Below are 20,747 nucleotides of genomic sequence, written 5' to 3' on the forward strand. Positions count from 1 at the left end.
TCTGGTATATTTTTTAAAGAAGGCTACTGGAAAGTAAATGGACCCCTATTTCCAAAATTCTATGAGAAAACAAAAGTTTAATACAAGGAAATTCTGACTTCTCAGAGGAGTACATCCTCAATTTTGCCTTTCTGATTTATATGAAATTTTCAAATTAAGAACAGCAATTGCAAATCTTTACTCACTAAATAATGAAAATGCCTTTTGTCTTTACGTCAAAAACCGTTTCATCCGTTGCTTCCAGAGTCGGCAGGGTACGTCTGATGACCTCAGATTTCCAATTTAAAGCTTGTGTATCCGACATTCATGGAAAATATTGGAAAATATCCCATTAACTGTGTTAATGTGACAAACGTTTTCAACTTCCAAATGGAAGCGATATGTGTCTTGAAATGACTTTGCTAGCTGAGAAAATTCTTAAATAGACATTCCTTTTGTTTTTTTGCTTCATAATCTATATAAAAACAAGATTAATACACTAAGAATAACCGAAGACGACAGTACAAAGTAATTAAGATTCACGAATTCGACCCTAAGTCTCATTATTTATCACACAGATATAGCTAGAAACATTTTTTAGTTATACCGTATCCATTATACCGGCACCATTTTAACAACGATTCTATTTCTGATAGACAATGTTTATGATTAATAAAATCTTTCCCTACCTAGAGGGTGTGACAACAAAATCACAACCCCAATCTGTCATACCCTAGGAATTGACAGAGAGATCTCTCACGACTAAAACCGGTGACAAATCAGTGAATGGTAGGAGAAACAAGTTTCTTTAGTATTTATTTCGTGTTTAATGAAAATTCTTCCCTAATGTCAAACCGAAGGAATACCTCTTAACCAGGACTGCAGCGGAATCAATGTATAGATAATGTTATTCCTTGTGAGGATTCATTTTCCAAACTCTGTCAGATAAAGTGCTATACACATCGACAGTTAGCCATAACAGTTCACTGATATTGAGCAGGAACAGGTCTGTTCCTAGAAACCTATATATAACCTTCGTCGGTAATTATATAACTCAATTTCCCACTGAAACGACTCAGCCACTTCTCGTTGTTGCTAACAGTTAGGAAGCTAAATTGTATACATTTTAACTATTTATCTACTGTTGGTTGTATATCTACTATTATATAACCTTTATAGTTATCTAGTTATGAATCTCTAGTCATATAAGTGCGTTTTCACTTTAAACGTTGTCCTGTATGATGTCTACTTTATGTAATCATAAATGTTTTGTATGTAAATGCCCCGTGCGGGACCTTGATTGGTTTAATAGACATTGTCTATCAGAAACAAAACAAAAGTCATGTTTCGGTTATTTGCATTACATTTATCATTATAGCAATTAGACATAATAAGACAGCGAAAACTGATATTTTGTTGATTCCATTATATCCATCACATCTTCGAAGGGTAGCCAACTCTCATCTTAGTCCGGAGAGTTCGACTCCGGTTGTCAGTGTTTCAAAGAATGGTAAGATGGGTTGTATAAATATGACCCCCATTTCTAAGCATCCATATGTGTTCTTGTGAAAATAAAAAAGAGATACATGTACTTCCGTTGTAGTTTTATGTTTTCTATATGGACATATTATTTTACATATTCTTTTATTTGCCTATGATAAAGCTCTGACTGCTCTGTGAAAACCCTAAAAATTAATTATCAATTATAATATGTAAAATGTTCAAAATATGTTTGTGCTCTATGTCGTATCATGTGGTAGTTTTGCTATTGTATTGCAGTCAGTAGTTAAACCGGTGTCATATAAAATTTTGACCCCCCCATTAAATATTGACCCGGGTCAATATTTTATGCATAAAATATTGACCCTCCCCCCTATAAAATATTGATCCCCCCTTTATGCAGTATAATTATTGATATACTGCACCGTAAATATATACATTGTAGTCCTGAGAAGTAATACATGTATCATCAGTACCTATGGGTTTGCTCAGGTAATACACAAGGTGTCACACTTACCTGTAAGTGTGGGGATGACCCCCTGGGGCTACAAGTGTATACCTATATATAAGCCTACCCCATGTATCATTTAAGGTGACAAGTTAAATGTATGGATTAATTATAAGTGTAATCATGGGACTATTAATACATTTTTGTTGAATTATTATGTTGTTTTTAAAATGAAGTTTTTATATATATACAGTAGATATAATATACAAAGGATATACATTTTCTGTATAACTGGGATGTACATGTACACTGTCATATTAAGAAATTGCAAAGGAAAAAACAAAGATTAAATAAAGATGTTAATGTGTTAAATAAAAAAAAATGTTGAATTAAATGACATTCGGTTTAGGCAGTTTAAAGTATATAATTATCCAAGTCAATGCTATGTATTTAACATCAAGTCCTTTGTGTATTCTAATTTGAATAAGGAAGGTTTGGGTTTTCCTTGTTGATGTTTCCTTGTTCCTGACAAATAAAAGCCAAGTCGCATAAGACTTAGAAAATTGAAAGAATTTTTTTTTCTTAGATTTCTTTGAATCCGATCTAGACGCTTTAAAACCCCAGCGTCAGGCTTTATTGAATCACTTAACCATTACCATCGGTCACATGCACTCGTCTGCCAAAACAACTTAAACAGCGATACCGCTTATTATTTAGTAAAACTTGGAACGGTAAATAGTTTGGATTCCTGTGATCTTCAACACAGCTCGGCGACAATTAGTTTGCAAAACGTTTTTGGTTGGTTGACCAATCAGGGAACAGTATCGGCGTTAGTGTAACACTTTGACTAATAGTTTTTTCTAGTACGCGGTGATATTTCTTTCTTTTTTTTGCAATTGTTAAGATACTATTAAAATGTTCACATTCGTTAAACACAGCGTGTAGTTTGCCAAATTTATTCACATAAATATTTTATTACCATATACATGCATCAATTTTAATAATATTGGACATTTTACTTAGAAGTTGAAAAGCTAATACAGCACTGTAAACACCAAAGCAACAATGATTTGTGAAAAAAAAAAGTTTGTTAAAACAATTTTTGTGCTATTGTATATGATTTGAAAATTTGCCAATGTGGAACTCCCAGAAAACCCAAAAAATGCTAATACAAATGTATTAAACATACAAATTTAATCACCAAGGACGTCTCACTTATAAATCCTTGATATCCACTAATAGTTTTAACATGGTAAACATTCAAATATCCAATGTTTCGATAGTGATGTTGCATGTCTGCCGAGGATAATTCATGCAGAGCTCTAAGCAAATGTTAAGATGTCGTCCCTGTTTGAATACAGATTTCAGTTTGCCAAACATAAATTTTCAACTGGATTAAAATTTGTGCTACAATGTATACATGTACATGAAGGGGTCAAAGACGTAATATCAACAAGATTTTCCAGATGAACGGGATCCAATCAAGCGTAAGTCTGTTGGATACGAATTACTTCAAATGGTAAATATGAGAAAAGGAAGTAATTCCAACCGTGTGTACAAAACAAAAATGTTAAACTTTCGAGGGGATCTGCCCCTTTATCAAGCCATACAAAACGAACACGATAACATAATGGGATACGAGCAGTAATGCGGGACAAAGTAGACAAATATTAAACTATACAGCACAATGGAGCGCAATTTGTATATGTACATTTAGGCAGAGAAGAAAGAAAACAATCAGCCAATCATTCATTTTTTCTGGTATCGTGTATCATTGAATTGAGAAAAAAAATAGCGACGAACAGAGGCTCCGCCTACTTTCAAAATTAGTAGTCAATCAATGTATTAAATTCAAACGGATACTGTTCCCTGATTGATCAGCCGATCAAACACGCTTTGCAAACTGATCGTCGCCTAGCTGTGTTGGAGATCAAAGGGATCAAAACTATTTGCCGTTCCAAGTTTTGCTACAGAACAAGACGACGATCACACCAGGTATAGTGACAAGGGGACGAGTACCTCCTTGGGTATACAGCTCCTAAAAGGGCTAGCATCACTGGTCATCATGGTTACCACAAGGTTCCTGATCTGTTTCTGCGTGGTGGTCGGCTTGGCTTGTGGAGAAGGTTAGTCAAAGTCACGTTCTACAACTATTTTCCCAATTAGATTGGGTTTGCAATTTGTATTATTACTCAAAATATATTTTTTTGCACGACGGCTTCGCTGTTTTGTACATACGTCGTATGTTAAACATGTATATACACCATCAAGATCTCTCCCTTGCTAACTAGGGGAATACGTAAATATTTTATATCATATATCAAGAGGTGAATAAACTCGACAAAATTAAGGTTTATTATTAGTCTAGTGAAAGTCTAAGTCATTGTTATCGTACGCATGTGTATGCAGTTTCCTCTGATTACTTAGTATAATAAATTATATGGTCTTTATAATATGAGAGAACTAACAGGAAATATTAACATCAGATTAAAGATTAATATCTTATAAGTTTCGCAAAAATAATGGGATATTTTATCATTGATATGTTATATAAGAAAGCATACTTAAAGATGCTCCACCGCCGACAGAACATAAATCCTATTCATCATTTGAACAATAATTGGTGTTTAATCGTGTATATATATGCCTAATTAACACAAAAAATAATATAAAATAGTTTGTTTCGCCTTTGGTGCGTGCGCATTCAGTACTTCGTTCCATATAGGATATAGTGCTGCGGAATTTTTCCGGGATGCAATTAATTATTTTTCATATTTTTATCTTGAAGTAAAATAAGAAGCTCAAATTTTTCAATGGTGGTAATGGTGTAAAGTAAGTAACTTATGTGACTGAAGAAAAATACTAAATCGTCAGCTCCTGTTTTTGATAGTGAAAAAATACCATTTGTCAGAGGTGGAGCATCTTTAATATTCTATAAGATGTTTATATGTGACGTCATATTTGTCTATTGTAATGTCTAATATGTCTTTTGTAACCAATGTGTAACCATGTAGAAATTGTTTACGATGAAACATGATATTAGTCGGTGAGGACTTGTTTATTGTCTTTCTATTTATTTGTGAATAACCAGGAAGTACTCTGTATTTTACAAACGCGTCCATGCGAGGAGAAATTTTACACAAAAGCCGCGTATTCTATTTACTAGATCCCGTTGTTGAACAATTTAAAATTTACATCAGTATACATAAACATTTTAAAGATAATCCACCGCCCACAGAGCATAAACAATACCGTTCATTTGAACAATAACTAGTTTAATCATGTTTATATGTGTATAATTAACAGGGCCCAGGTTCACGAACATTTTTTACATTTAAGGAACACCTTAAGTTATATTTCTCCATCGGAGGAAAGCATTACAGATATAAGGAAGGCTCCTTAATTTTAGATTGTTTTTCCTTCTAAGAAAAAAATACATATAATACAATTTTTTTTGCTTTTGGCGCCAATTAAATTAAGTGACTTTTGTAACTAAAGAAAAAATACTACATTTTTGTAAATTCGTCTTCTTATTTGATAGAAATAAAATACCATTCGTCAGCGGTGTAGCATGTTTAAGGTAACATACTGCCGATTCATATCCTGCTAATTATATACAGGTTATCAGTTGTCATAAATTGTACCTTGTTTGAATACATTATTGCGTTAAATATTGTGTATATTATTCCCGTGAAGGTCCGTTTAAAAGGAAGCAATTTAAGCGACATTTACATTGGCAATAACCCATATTTGGTTTGCATTTTAATAATGTCTGGGTTTACTTATCAACGTTCGGATCACATTGCAGCTTTGGCAATGAAACCAATCAGATTAAAATTAGACTTGTAATTCCGCTCCGCTACAAAGCTCTACTATACGCTCCAATACAAGATCTAATAACTCCCCGTTCGGGGTCACTTCAACGCAAACCTTAGGTTTAGCCAATCAGCTTCACGCCTACGGAATTTTCAATGTTGTTGATCCTATCAGAAGTTTTAAACGTAGCAGGTTTTGGATGTCTATAGTGTACATAGTGATACGGTAGGGTTCTAGCTTCGGGGGAATTTCCCTTTAGCTTAGTCGGTAGAGCGGCGGACCAGTAAGTCCGGGGTCGCGTATCGAGCCCGATTGGCCATACTTTTCAAATTATGGTATGAGTTGTGCTATGTTATTGATCCTTACTACTTATAATGCCATCAATTAATTTTAAACTAGAAATGCCAAAATTTACATAATATTTCTATACATTTTAAAGATGATCCACCACCAACAGAGCATAAACAATACCATTCATCAGTTTGACGAACATTTTTTAAATTCAAGGAATTCCTTAAGTTATATTTCTCCATCGGAGGAAAGCATTACAGATATAAGGAAGGTTACTTAAATTTTTTCCTTTTCCTTTATCATTGATATGTTATATTAGAAAGCCTGCTTAATATTTTTTATGTTGTTTATATATTGACGTCATATATGTTAAACTATATATCTATTTGCGTAACCATATAAAATAGTTTGCAATGAAAGAAGTAATTTACGATGAAACATGATATTAGTCGGTGAAGACTTGTTTATTATCGTTCTATTCATAGTAAGACCAGTCTTACATGTAGTAAGACCAGGAAGTACTCTATGTTTTACGAATGCATCCATGCATGGAGAAGTTGTACACAATAGCCGGATATTCCATTTACTAAATATCGGTGTTGAACAGGATAAAATTTACATAAATAGACATATACATTTTAAGGTTACAAACTGTCAATTTATACCGCGATACTTATATACCGATTACCAGTGGTAGGAAATCGCATCCTATTTGCAAACATTATTACTTTATATCTCAACCTGACCCATCAAGAACACAGTGATATAAATATTATCGTTTGTAAAATGACACAGTTTGAACTCTCCCAGACGAAGAAAATATATCTGTATTGGAAAAAGTTTTAATTTAATAATTCAATCTTCAATAGACTTATCACAGGAGATAATTTGAAAAATATATTGGTATAAATTTAAACCCTGGAGAATAACCCCACAGAAAACAAAAAAGGAAATGTTAGGTTTTTCGGAAAGCCCGAAATTTCCAGAATAACAATACTGGTATCAAACTACGTAGTACTTGATGCTAGTTTATATACATAGCTCCATTCCATTTTAAATACTATGTCCGCATTCCAGAAAGTCGTTTAACCGACATTTACATTGTCAATTCTGCATAGTTCGCTTGCTCTTTTATAAGGTTTGGGCTTGTTTATTTACGTTCGGATCACAATGTACCTTTGTCAATAAAAGATGTTTCAAACAAAATACTTTCGAATTCTATAATTTATTATTCATACTAAATTCAAAACATTGTATGAGTTATGTTACATTGATTCTTACTACTTATTTACAGGTAAATTGCTATAAAGTTATAAAATAGACTAGCGATGATTAACAAATATGGTATTCTCTCACTGTATAAATACAGATGGATTTTTCCTCCTGTCCGGAACTACCGGGAATACTGTTTATAAACTTGAGCATGGATCTTTTTCGTCAATAAATGTTTCGGTGGATGTAACTACGATGGCGTTCGACCCCTTATCCAGAAGGGTATACTTTGGATATGAGTTCGATATTCACCTGTACAGTATGGGACTGGACGGTACCGTTTGGATATGAGTTCGATATTCACCTGTACAGTATGGGACTGGACGGTACCGACGTCAGGATGGAGGCCACGACAGGTATAGCTGTTTGGTTACTGTAAAGTTACATCGAGGTCATAGGAATGGATGTTTATGTTATGTCATGTAACATCTCCCCACATGTATGGGGGTTTGGTGATTAAAGACACACTTTCGTTCCGATGTTTGAAATTCTAAATAAACAATGAATGATTTATTATGTGTGTGGAGGGGGACTTTTCTGTTTCTTCTTTTTTTGTGAAATAGTATTCATTATTGTCTACAAGAGAGGTGCATGCGACCCTTATTTTTGCGATTCCTCAACCATCATGGACGCTAATCATTCTTTCTGATTGGTCGATATTGTCCGATTTTCAATGAAATTGGTATAACTTGTATTACGGTTTTAAGGTATGCCAAAGCCTTTCGAAAATCTGCATTGCCATCGTTCCCTTGATTTCACCTCTTTCAAAGATTCACGGTCAAGATTCATGAAAAACGTTTTTCGGAGAAATGACAAACCTATTTTCAAATTTCGTCGAATAATTCTCAGAAATGAAATAAAATCTATTGGAAGAAGCATTTGTAAATAACAAACCTATTTTCAAATGAACATCCTTGCTAAAAATATATTCAATTGAGTCCATGTTCTATTTACCTTATTTTCAGATTTGTACGTTCAAGCAATAGCAATAGACAACATTGCTGGTGACATATTTGTGTACTCACAGGGGCACACGGGTAAAATTTACCGGGTTAGAATGGGACTGGAGCCTACTTTTGATCAGAGTAACATCATTCATACAGAGGAACGGGAAGTCTTTGATTTGGCTGTGGATCCCAAGACTAGGTAAAATATTCTTTTTTTCTAACCATGAAATATAGGCATATTACCAATATGCGTGTAAAATATTTGTCGTATGTCTGTTATATTTTTAAAAATGTCGTTTACATATTTTGGTATAAACGTTTGTATGTTTATTTCAATACATCTGAAGAATTAAATTCATTTTCGTTCTTGATCATGAACATATATGTATTATATTTGTTAATTATATATATATATATATGGTTCTTCAGAACGTTATTTTGGGGATCACACGATGGTGTTTGGCAGTCTAGTTATGATGGAACAAACAAGAGATATCTGATGGCAGAGTCAGAGTACAGCGTTGGCATCACGGTGGATGGTACGTAGATTTAACATGTAGCGTTTTTATATAGGTCGCAATGATTGCTTGTTCATATATTAAACAATATAATTTATTTATTTCGGAAGAATTGAAAAGTTGCTTATTAACCGACTCCAATATAATTTCAGACGATTACGTTTACGTAATCAAACAACACAGGATCTTCAAGATCAGTCGATCACAGGATTTAACATTGACAGAGATCGTTGCATGGGAGAGTTCCATAAGCCCTTGGAGCTTGATTTTATTGGGAAAAAGTCTATATATCGGTATTTCGGATTGTGTTTATCGACCTGTCAGTGTTTGTAAGAGGTAACGTATTTTACACATCACGACCAGTATTCAAATCCACATATATGTACATGTATATCTTATATATCAACAGAAGAGGCGATTTCTAATGCCGCAAAAAGATAAAAAACAATATTAAATTAAAATTGCAATCATTTTAATTGTTTTCTTTTTGCGTTAGACTTCCCAATGTCGCCTGTGTATTTTTGAGATTGTTGATAAAAAATAAAAAAATAAATTGCATTAAAAATACGTGACAATGCAAATTAGATTTATAAAGCTAGTTCAGCTATTAGATATGCTTTGAGTCCCACACTATAAGGTTCCCAGCAATATCATTTAAAAGTTTTACAAACACAGTTACATTGCTACTGTGCTGACTGATGGAACAGGATATAGAAAAGTAAGTCCGGAAGTATCATCAGAGAATTATGGGAATGACGTCACAGTTATTTTTGTACCGTTCTTCGACCATAACACAATAACAACGACAACAGAAGCATCAACAACAGGTAATTATATAATGTGCTACCAAGATACAGTCTCGGGCGGAAAGTTGTAGTTTGAGGGTGGACAGAAATAATGATTTGTAATTAATTAACATCTGTTGATTAATTTCACAAAATGAAATACAAGTTCATTTGGAATCAAGTAATGATGGTTAATGTAGCAGAGTAATGTAACAGAAATTAAGATGTTTTCGATTTGTGATTTTCTTACAACCACTGAAAATCTTCCCCGTCCCATTATTATATAATTATCATATATCCTATATAAGTATGAAATAAAATATGATCTAATGGCTGCACTTTTGTGGTCAACGAGAAACTTCCTTTTGGATACACAATGTCCATTTACAGATTTGATTGAAAAGTTCTATTTAAGAGCATTATTTTTCTTACTTCTCTGTGATTACAGTTATTCCTGACGGCATGTTTTTACTCGCTACCGGGGATGCTCTATATAAACTAGAGAACGAATATTCCTCCCCAATACCTACAACAACAACAACCTCTGTCGACACCATAGCATATGATCCTATATCCAAAAGGATATATTTTGGATCAGTGTACAGTATTACCTTGTACAGTATGAGACTAGATGGAACTGACGTCAGAGAGGAGGCCACAACAGGTGAGATCATTCTCTATAATCTCCTTGGCTGCAGGTGTACATTACACAATCATATGATTCATTGACCATGGCCGCATAGTCCGAATTTTCCTTATAATTATTCATAAGTGTACGCGACACTAAACGATGCGTGTATGTAGACGTGTGAGCGAAACAGTAGAATTTATCTGATTGATCATCCTATCAAAATACTCAAGCATATATAACCCGTTATTGAACATCACATTAACTATTGTTTTCATTATATATATGTGAAAACTGAATAAAATACTATATAAATACTACGCCTCGGGGTGACAATGATATCCTCGGGGTGACACTAGGCTATGTCACCCACTAATGCATGTAGTATTTATTTTATTATACCAAACGTCTTAAAGCAAAACTATTTTTCAAATATTTGCAATCTATTGAATTATTTTACTTAGTTTAGCAAAAGTCGAAAACTCACCGTCGTCAGTAAAATATCTTCAGCTTCTACTCAGTAGCGCTTATTACCATTGTATTGTGAAAAAAATACCCACAATATGCATTCAGTGAAATATTCAAGTTGTCCTGTCTCATGCGTTTGTTAATATCTTAAAAAAGGTTTTTGTAAATTTCAATGAATTTTGGTTTCGTCCCGTCGTCTGTTTACAACATTAGCAACGTCACGAAGACGCTTGTTATCGCTTGTCTTCCGTTCAACTAATCAACGACCGGATTATTAAAACCGCTTGGACGGTAAGCGAAAAGATGTAAACGGAATGCTCCGTACTTAATGTGAAAAAAAGATATTGATAAACAGACTTTTTTGACAAAACTATTACTTAATAGCTCCAGATATATTTTGAAGCGTCACTTCAAAAAACAAAGATGTCGTCGAAAAAAAGAAACCTTGTTCGGGCGGTTAATATTTTGCACTGTCAAAAATACACTATCGCCCGTTGCTAGGGGGCTACGAACGTGTTTATTATCTCCTATTGTTATAATACTAACTACCGTGTGATAGTGTGAAATACCAAATATCTCTCGACCAATCAGAATGCAGGATTCTCACTTGAGGTATAATAAAAGTAATTAAGTCTTTTCTACAGGCTGCTACAAGAAAAATATACAAAATATCTAATCATAAAGTTTGGTTTGTTAGGTTTTCCGTATCCACCACTAGCGGAACCAATCAAATGATTGGACAGTGGTGAAATATTCACATAATACTGCATGACAACTATGAACCATCATCCCAGAGTAACGACAGAGCTATTCTCACCTTCGACCGAGACCGGAAGATCTACAATTTAATTATGTAATTAGGTTTAATTAGAAAATGTTCAAATTTAAAGTATGGATATGTAAATATATGTCAATAATAGATGCCTGTTCCTAATCAATATGAAGACCATAGCATTAAAATGTATACATAATTCTTTTCAGATCTTTACGTTCAAGCAATTGCCATTGACAGTGATGCTGGTAACTTGTTTGTGTACTCACCTGGATACACGGGTAAAATTTACCTGGTTAGAATGGGACAGGAGCCTACTCTTGATCAGAGTAATATCATCCATACAGATGTGAAGGAGGTCTTCTACTTAGCTGTTGATCCCAAAACCAGGTAAAACTGCGGTAATTTTGTCAACTTCAGGCCATTTCTCTTAGCGATAAAAATACCACGCCTTTAATATTTTAGTTAAAAGGTGTTCCAATTACATACAATTAAACATCATAGAGTTGTCCAAATAATAACTACTGCCCATGCTCTGACGAAGCTGGAGCATCTTTTTAATTCTTTCTGTGGTGTTACCCGTTAGTTTTATAGACACTAATGCTTCTTATTTTAATTCAGAATAAAAGTATTTATGATAATTAATTACATCTTCAAAAAACCCATGACACCATGACCTATATTCGTATTGTACAGGTACATTTATTTGGGTTTATTTCTATTCGTATTGGATTATTTTGGGGATCAACCTCAGGCGTATGGCAATCCAATTATGAGGGGACAAACAAGAAAATCTTAATGGGACCTGGATCCTACGATGGTATTGCAGTCGACGGTATGTATGTATGATATCCACCGACGTATAAATTAGTTTGTTGAAAACGCACAAAAGTCTACAATTAGTTACCAATTATTATAAATTCAAATTGAAGATGAAAACAATAATTTGGCATAATAGACAAATGATGTAATGTATTTTTATTTTAACACTTAAAGGTGATAAGAACAGAAGGAACATGGAAAATGAGATAATACGCTAGAAACATTTGTATTTTCAATTTTAAACAGTTTTTACAGTAGTTTGACATTTGCTTATGTTTTGTCTCTAAATAGTAACATAAATGAAGGCAATCTTTACGTCTTTTCGACGACAGCCGAGAATCAGATTTTTTCTTTGGGTTTTCTCCCTTGAGTTGTAACGTCATCTTAGATAATCAAGTATCGGAAGTCGTTGTGCCGATCGAGGGACAGTCAACACGCATTTGGATCTTGTTTTAAATCAGCCACAAAACTCAGTACTCGCGGAAATAAACAAGGAGAAACCATGGGGTATATTTAGTCCTACTCGGTAGCGTGATTTATTGCCCTACAAAATGACACATTTTTGACGTCATAATTTATAAAATGAAGTCACTACAGGTTAGTTATTGTCATTAATTTTGAGTAAAGTTCATGTGAGTCGAACATGACGTCATTTTTCATGGATGGATACGTAGAACTTTTCTATTAAAGCCACCCACTACTAGTAATTTATAGTTTACACATGAACGAATCAGGAAGGTTAAATTTTGATATCGAAATAGCACTGGGTATATAATTATATTTATCACATGACTGGCCCGTCCAGCCATGTCATACGGCCATGTCATAGATATGGTAAGACACATGTGTAATAACACAGTAGACGGAAACGTCACATCCGAGCCGGATTTCTACTGTTTTATATAGAGAAGAAATTTATAGTTTTACTTATAATTTCTATTACTAAAAGTTATGTAATAAATAGAATCTTACACTCGTGACTATGTGATATGAAATTTATCAAAACTCGTTAAATAATTTGATATGCCATTCGCCTTAATTATTGAACTCGTTTGATAAATTCCATATCACATAGTCATTCATGTACGATCCTCTATATAATTTTGTATATTCAAAATATGATCATAGTGAAAATGAAAAGTTTTAGCCAACCACCTCTGTAGATCTACTTTTGGATGAAAAAAAAAATCATATATAGGGAGGTGTTATATCTATTTTCGTACCAGGAACATCCCTCTCTCGAAATTTTGTCGAATAAATAGGTAAAATGAATTAACCCTTTCTGTGCGGTGTTGTTAAGTAAGGATTTAAGTTCCTGGGGCGCTATAGGAAATATAGAGGTGTGTAGTACATATATTAAGCGGGGATAGGGACACGATTAGAATGAAGAAACGATCTTTTGTATTATATCAGGGTAATTAATACATTGTATATTATATACAGATACATTTCCACTTATTATTTTTTAAAAAAATACACGTAAAAGGACAGTTTTAAGTATTCATAATCGCCTATACCGCAATACTGCCGCATTGAATGTCTAACATAACGCCACGAATCTACGGCCACATGGTGATATCAGAGGCGATAAGCGATGCGATCTTTCTAGGCAAGAGTCGTTGTGGGCTTTGTTTAAAGCATATTTTATTGAAAATTACGTCAATTTAAACCCGTATTTCTATCAGATGTCATAAACAGCTTCCCAATATATACGAATATCAACAAAAATAGCATATTTGAAATCTGTTTTTATCACCTATGATATTATATTGTTTCAGATGGTAAAGTTTATGTTATAAAAGATAACAAAATATTGAAGATAGATACATCTACGGATAATTCATCTACTGAAATCCTCGAAGTCGATGGTTCCAGCAGGGCAGAGAGTTTGATTATTGACGGCAACAGTCTTTACTTTGGTGTTTCGACATGTGTTAACCGGCCTACTACCACCTTTTGTAATAAGTACGTTAGTAAGTTAAATAATTGTTAAAATGTCATACTAAATCGGACTATAATTGAGCAAATCATTTGTTTATACCCAAATGAAAGAAAAAAAAAACCCGTCGTTATGTATCGTTTTGTAAATTATAAGCACTTTATAAATGAATGAAATCGTACATTAATGATCTGCTCTGGTGAAAAGTAAAAAAAATCTGATGACTAATATTGTCCCTGTCATAGATTTTTGGAAATATTCACTCATACCAAAGTTATAAATGTAGTAAAAATAATATGGTGGTGTGCTAGATTTTGAGCTATAATGAATCAAAGATAGCTATTTGGCGCAATTTGTGATTTACCGAAATTTCACTGTTTTGAACAGCAATATTTTGCAAATAAGTTGTCTGATAAATATGAATATTCGCAAAATGAGAAAACCAATGTTTTATGTAAGAAAATAATAATATCACACAGTCAACTCATTATTTTTGCTCAGAACAGCTGTAAACGTTACCGCATAGCCCTAAATTTTGAAGATGAAAATACCTCATTTGAAAAAAAATTGACAGATTCAACACTTCACAGAAAAAGTTTTGATCAATTTCTTCTTAAATTTTGCAGTTTAAAAGAAAACAAGTTACTGTTTCTAAAACCATCATGAACATAGAGGATCGGTGACTATCATTTTCATCTCAGTGAACTTAAAAAAGATCCAAAAACTAATTTGATACAACTAAAAATGTCTGCGAGCTAAGTAAAAACATTGATGTAAAAAAGGTGAAATTTCACCTCTCTACAAAGTGTAAGAAATGCATGTTTTCGAAATGGCCGCCAAATTCTACAAAAAATAAACGTCTACTTTTTTTTACATATTTAATGTATGGGAACTTGCTACAAATGGAGAAAATTAGTTTTTGAAAATCCCAGAAACTCCTTGATTAACGTTGAAACGGGACTTCAACGAGACAGATACCTCACCAGAGCAGATCCTTAAACGCATGTTATTTTGTCAAGTAGTCTGGAATTTATAGCATTAATGTAATTACTTTTTGTCATATTTCAAATTATTCCAATGAGTTTTTGAAGAAAACATTTCATAACAATTTAATTTTGTTTTACATTTGAATTTAGTTTGATTATTTTCGCATTCAGGTTCGTAGCTACCGTGCAGATTGACGGGACGGGTTTGAAGTATCTCTTTCCTAAAGTTTCTTCATATAACTATGGCGATACAATGTCACTAGTATATGTAAATCGACCGACACATGGGCTGCATTATCAACATCGTTGTAAATACATTTTCTTTTCTTACTTTTTTCACGTTTGATGGATTTTAAAATGAAATGATAAATGGATTAACATATTAGCTTATGTGTCCTGTCCTGTAACATTGAAGGTCCTTATTGATACACTAATAATAATAATGTATCTTGTTGCACTGGCAACATCCATAAAACACAAATAAATGTAGATTAATGAAGCGTAAAATACCTGTTAAAACTACCATTGGATTTTGTCAACTGCTTTGTAATGATAGCACCGCTGCACGTATAAATCATAACAGAAAAGTTGCTGACGAGTTACCAACTTGTTTTTGTTGTAGTTCCAGATTGGGGTATCGCTTTGATTATTGGTATACTGGTGTTATTAGTGATCACAATCTCTATCTGCGTCTGTTTGTGGAAGAAATACCGGTAAGTCTGTAAAATGTTCAGTAGTTTTAACTTCTTATGAGTGTTGCCAAAATGAAAAATTGCTAGTGAAATTGAGTATTGAAGAAACATTAGTAATAATACGTGTTAAGTCCTTTATCAACTAATGTGCCTTTAGTAAAGGAGGTGTTGATGTGGTTCCACTGGATGTTATTCCGTTTTGATATTTTACAGAGTTTTCTCCCTTGCGGGAAGGTAACAATTGCGACGCCATAATTTTATAAGCGTAACTCGTGTCGTTTCCTCTTGAATATATGACGTGACACTCGCAAACTCATAACGTTACAATCAATACTAGGAGAGTTTACTAATAAAAAATAAAGATTGAACAACCCGGAAGTGTTAGTTTTGTTTACCAATAAATTCAATATGTATATATATATATATATATAAATTTACGTCTTCCGTAAAAGCATATCTCTACAACGAAATATTTAAGAACGAAACCTAAAAGATTTTTCTGATGGTGAAAAGTTTTTTTCTCTTTTATTTTTTGAATCTCAGATTTTTGAAACAGGAATGCCACTTCAAAAAATGTATTTTTTATTGTTTTATATTTTAAAAACAAGTGAGAATGCAACGTACATTTTAATATTTATTCACTTCAGATCTTCTGGAAAATGTCCTAACCAAGGAAAGTCCTATGAAGTTTACACAAATTCTGACACAGAAAGCCTGTTTCATGGTGATCCGACATGTGACGTGGTCGAAATTCAAAAATGTCCGTCGGAGGTTGACTTTAAGTTTGACGCCAACAACCAAAAAACGCCGAACCATATGCCTGATGGCAAGCAATGGTACACTAACCAAGACAAATATTAAAACCTTACTGATCAGGATAATTTTGATTAAATTTTGATAACGATTTTTTTTTTACGTTTACTTTTTGGAACACTATCTTGATAGATTGAATACTTTATGCATAGTGCTCTACCGTGTGTACAGTACATTGATATCGATATAGGCAATTTGTTTAATGTACATCATTGTAAGACAGCGGTCATTAGTTGTATATGAAGTGGTGTAGCCAAACATTCTCCATCACATAACTAACCCGCCCAGTCACGTTATAAATATCTTAAGACACATGTGTAATAACACTAACGACGTAACAGGTATTTTTGACGTCATAATATATGTATGACGTCGCATGATTGTCTCAGTAGACGGAAACGGAAAAATTTATGAGGGGAATATTATGCAACTGACCAAGGTATTTTTAATGATACATGTATAGAAAATACAATGTTATTATTTTGCTCTGTTGTTTAACTTGATGAGCATGTTGATACCTTTTTCTTTATCCAAATTGTTAAATATCTACAAATCAATGATCTAGAACTAATTAAGGAGGTCAAGAGACGGGATTTTCTAAATAACATATCGAAGCAAGGTAGACAGGTACACAGGCAATATTTCTTCACGTGAATTTCACGTGAACCGGGGTAAAAAAGTGAATTTCACGTGGAAGTTTTCACGTGAAGAAAATATTCATGTGAATTTCATAAGAAGAAATATTGCCTGTGTAAAGGTGTTTGTGTTACTATATCTGTCATAACATAACCAATGATGGTCCTTAAATGCTATTGTATAAAAAATCACGTTTTTTTATAATTTTGAATAATTTCCTTGAGGGGAATTTGGTATCCATATTATCATCTTACGGAGTTTCTTAGTCGGATCTATACATTGTTGAAGTTGTTAGAGTAGTATTTTTGTAATTTTGACATATCTTTCATTTGATTTATTTTGAGATTGTTTATATTCGTTATCCTATCTGTACTCAGTTGGGTTGACATTTGACAATCGTGTCAGCCAATCAGAAGGTGTACAGAGCATATACCAAGTGTGGTGTAAACAAATTGATAATCGATAATTGTATTGTTTTATCTAAATCAGCTTGTAACGTCTGGTATTTCTGTTCCATTTCTACTATATTATTTTTCTTAATTTTTGCTTGCTCTTAGATTTGGCGAGGTGATCTTCGATTTAATTTTACATGTTTCCCAACGAAGTCGTTTCTGATTTTGATACTTTTCATTGCTTAGGACAATATAATGTATTTCCCAATACCCGCTGTCTAAAGAATTGTTGTTTCTTGGGTTTTTTAAATCACTTGATGTAATGTTGATTTTATTAGTGCCGGTCTAATGTCATATAATATTGTAATTTGCATAATTCCTTCGTCGGCTTGTCATAGGTCTATGCGACTGGCTTCACTTTGATTTTTTCTGTACCAGGTGAATTGCACATTGCTTAATTGATTTTAACCCTCCGTTTGAATAATTTCCCTCAGGGGAATTTGGTATCCATATTATCATCTTACGGAGTTTCTTGTTTTATTGATTTATTTTTAAACTGTTTGGTGTCTTTTTCTTTCTTGATTTTGCTGTATTTTATGTCGATCAGTTTTAGTCTATCGTTACAATCTCCTACCAATACTATCAGATATGTTGCATTGTTATCTACATAGTTTGTGATTCTTTTTAAAAAGGTGTGCATCGTGTTATCATTTGGAGCATAAATATTCCCTATGTTATATACAACTTTATTTATTTCTATATCTGCACAGGCAATATTTCTTCACATGAAAATCACGTCAAAGAAATTCACGTAAAATTAACATGAAGAAATATTGCTCGTGCATAAGTAAATAAAAATCCCGCCTTCTTCCCTACTTTGTACTTTTGTGATACTTCCTATATCATTTCTGATAAATACTGTTTTAGTTCCATACCCATGTACATGTACTCTAGTTCCAGCACATTCTACTCTGAAGTAAGGCTCCAACTCTTCCGTAAACTGGCTTTCAGGGGTTAATATGATGTCTGTTTTTGTTCTTGTTTTTTTACATATTATATTTATGGCCATCTAAATATAGAGTTATTTTTGTCATATCGTATATATAGAGTGGTTGTTGTATATGGATTTAGCGTGTGTATGTTGTAAAAAAAACCCTTACGAGTCTGAAATAACAACTATGAGTCGTGTGACCTTTTTCTAACACAATTATATCCGCTTTCAGCCGATAGAAGTATGACGGTTATAAAGTAATATGTATTTGACGAATGGAAATAAGATATAGTGATATGTTCACCAATAAAAGGTAGTAATCAATATTCAAAAGTCATATTTTAATAAAGAAGCGCGATTGATATAAATGTTTTAGGATGAAATATGCCTCATTTAACGTTTTACTATGTTTAATGTATCAAAGATGCCTCAACCATTTAACACTTATTGTCGGACTATATAAAAGCATGCGACCGTGCCGTCTACTTCCCGCCAGATAAGCATCAAGCTGTTGTAATCAGAGTTCACAGATTATTCCTATACCATGCAGAAAAACGTCACGGACAACGACTACGTCACATACATTGTATATGTATTGTACGCTTTACAAAAACAGTTGTGACGTCGAGCGGCGATCACAACATAACATGACGTTACTACATTATTGATGACGTTGAAAAATGATATCGTGGAACTGTGGAATAAGTAGTTCGGTCAAAGTTTATCGTTTCAACCAATCATAAATCATAAGTGTGGTATAAGCAAATCGTTAATCAACAGCTGCACTGTTTATTTGATACCCTAAAAGTTGAATACTGTAACACCGCTTATTGTGGTAGAAACATACATTCAATTTAATATACATATATTATGCGTATTCATACAGATATAAAGATTTAAATAATTGAATGTTTTGTTATATGTTCGTAGTTAAATATTTCCATCTACATGTACGTGTCTATATATCAGCATGTCCATAGTGGTGACTAACATATTGCTGGTGTGATGATTCTAAGTCTCAGTTGGTGACGTTTTTCCTTTCCAATTGCGCATTCGTTTTTGTTTATCATTTAGGACATATGCAGGTGTAAAGGGATTGTGTTTTATGTAGCTTGATGCATTTGTCCCAGACTTTGAGGTAGCTTCCCTTCCATCTAAGTTGGATTTCGATCATCTTAGGGTATCTTTTACTTTTGAAGGTTTTGTTGGTGTTTTCCTAACTTCAGCTGCTGGGAGAGCCTCTGTTTATATAGATTGTTAAAACTGATCGTTGTTTGTCGGTTTTACTCTCCACAGTGGAGTCTGACTCATGATCAGCATCATTATCTCCCTGTATAACGTCGTTAACGTCGTCAGTGTAGTATATCATCAAATCGTTTACAGAAATGTTGGCAGAATTTGTATATATTGAAAGCCAACACACTGTTATATAGGAATTTCTTACATGGTGTCAGGTATGTTGTGAAATAAATTCGTATATTGTAAGTCTGAATTTTGTTATTTTTTCATATATGTGTGTATATATAATGATGATTGATTTAGATAGTCCGTTTTTAATTTTGTTTTTTGCCTAATATATAATATATATAAATTGTTTTTTTATAAAGCCTAATAATATAGGCAAGTTTAGCGGACTATGATTTAGAATGATCCTTACAGACGGGAAACATATTAAAAGTCAAAGAAAACTCCATATATTGAAGACAAATCATAGATGCAGCAAATAGAGCATTCAAAATTTACCGGTATCGCATTCAATATTACGTATGTCATATTACTGTACATATGTAGAGATAATTCGGAATGTACTAAAGGACATAACACCTCACGGAACTAGAGATTAGAGATTACATAGATAAAATATTTTTGAATAAACGCAATAGTATATATTTATGTAAACGAAGGAGTACTATTTAAAATGGATTTCAGAAGTTTTATAAATGCCAAATATAACGAGAACCATGTATTTTGACACTAATAGTAAAATATTTTGTTAAATTGAAGGGGTCATTTCTTCATTTTAAATGGAATGGTTTTATCGGTTTAAAATGA

General features: G+C 33.1%; 2 protein-coding genes across 2 annotated transcripts in view; both read left to right on the forward strand.

The window, feature by feature from the left end:
• Positions 1-3,027: 3,027 nt before the first annotated feature.
• The window catches only part of LOC138327904 (low-density lipoprotein receptor-related protein 2-like), a 93,742-nt gene continuing 76,022 nt past the window's right edge, over positions 3,028-20,747 (forward strand). The window contains exons 1-3 of the mRNA XM_069274355.1: positions 3,028-4,053; positions 7,404-7,558; positions 7,611-7,662. Coding sequence (XP_069130456.1) covers positions 3,993-4,053; positions 7,404-7,558; positions 7,611-7,662 — 268 coding nt within the window. The 5' untranslated portion in view covers positions 3,028-3,992. The remainder of the gene's footprint in view (positions 4,054-7,403; positions 7,559-7,610; positions 7,663-20,747) is intronic.
• Positions 12,161-20,747, forward strand: part of LOC138327907 (uncharacterized) — a 47,344-nt gene continuing 38,757 nt past the window's right edge. The window contains exon 1 of the mRNA XM_069274360.1: positions 12,161-12,259. Coding sequence (XP_069130461.1) covers positions 12,223-12,259 — 37 coding nt within the window. The 5' untranslated portion in view covers positions 12,161-12,222. The remainder of the gene's footprint in view (positions 12,260-20,747) is intronic.

This window comes from Argopecten irradians, chromosome 7, assembly GCF_041381155.1.
Source record: "Argopecten irradians isolate NY chromosome 7, Ai_NY, whole genome shotgun sequence".
Lineage (NCBI taxonomy): Eukaryota > Metazoa > Mollusca > Bivalvia > Pectinida > Pectinidae > Argopecten > Argopecten irradians.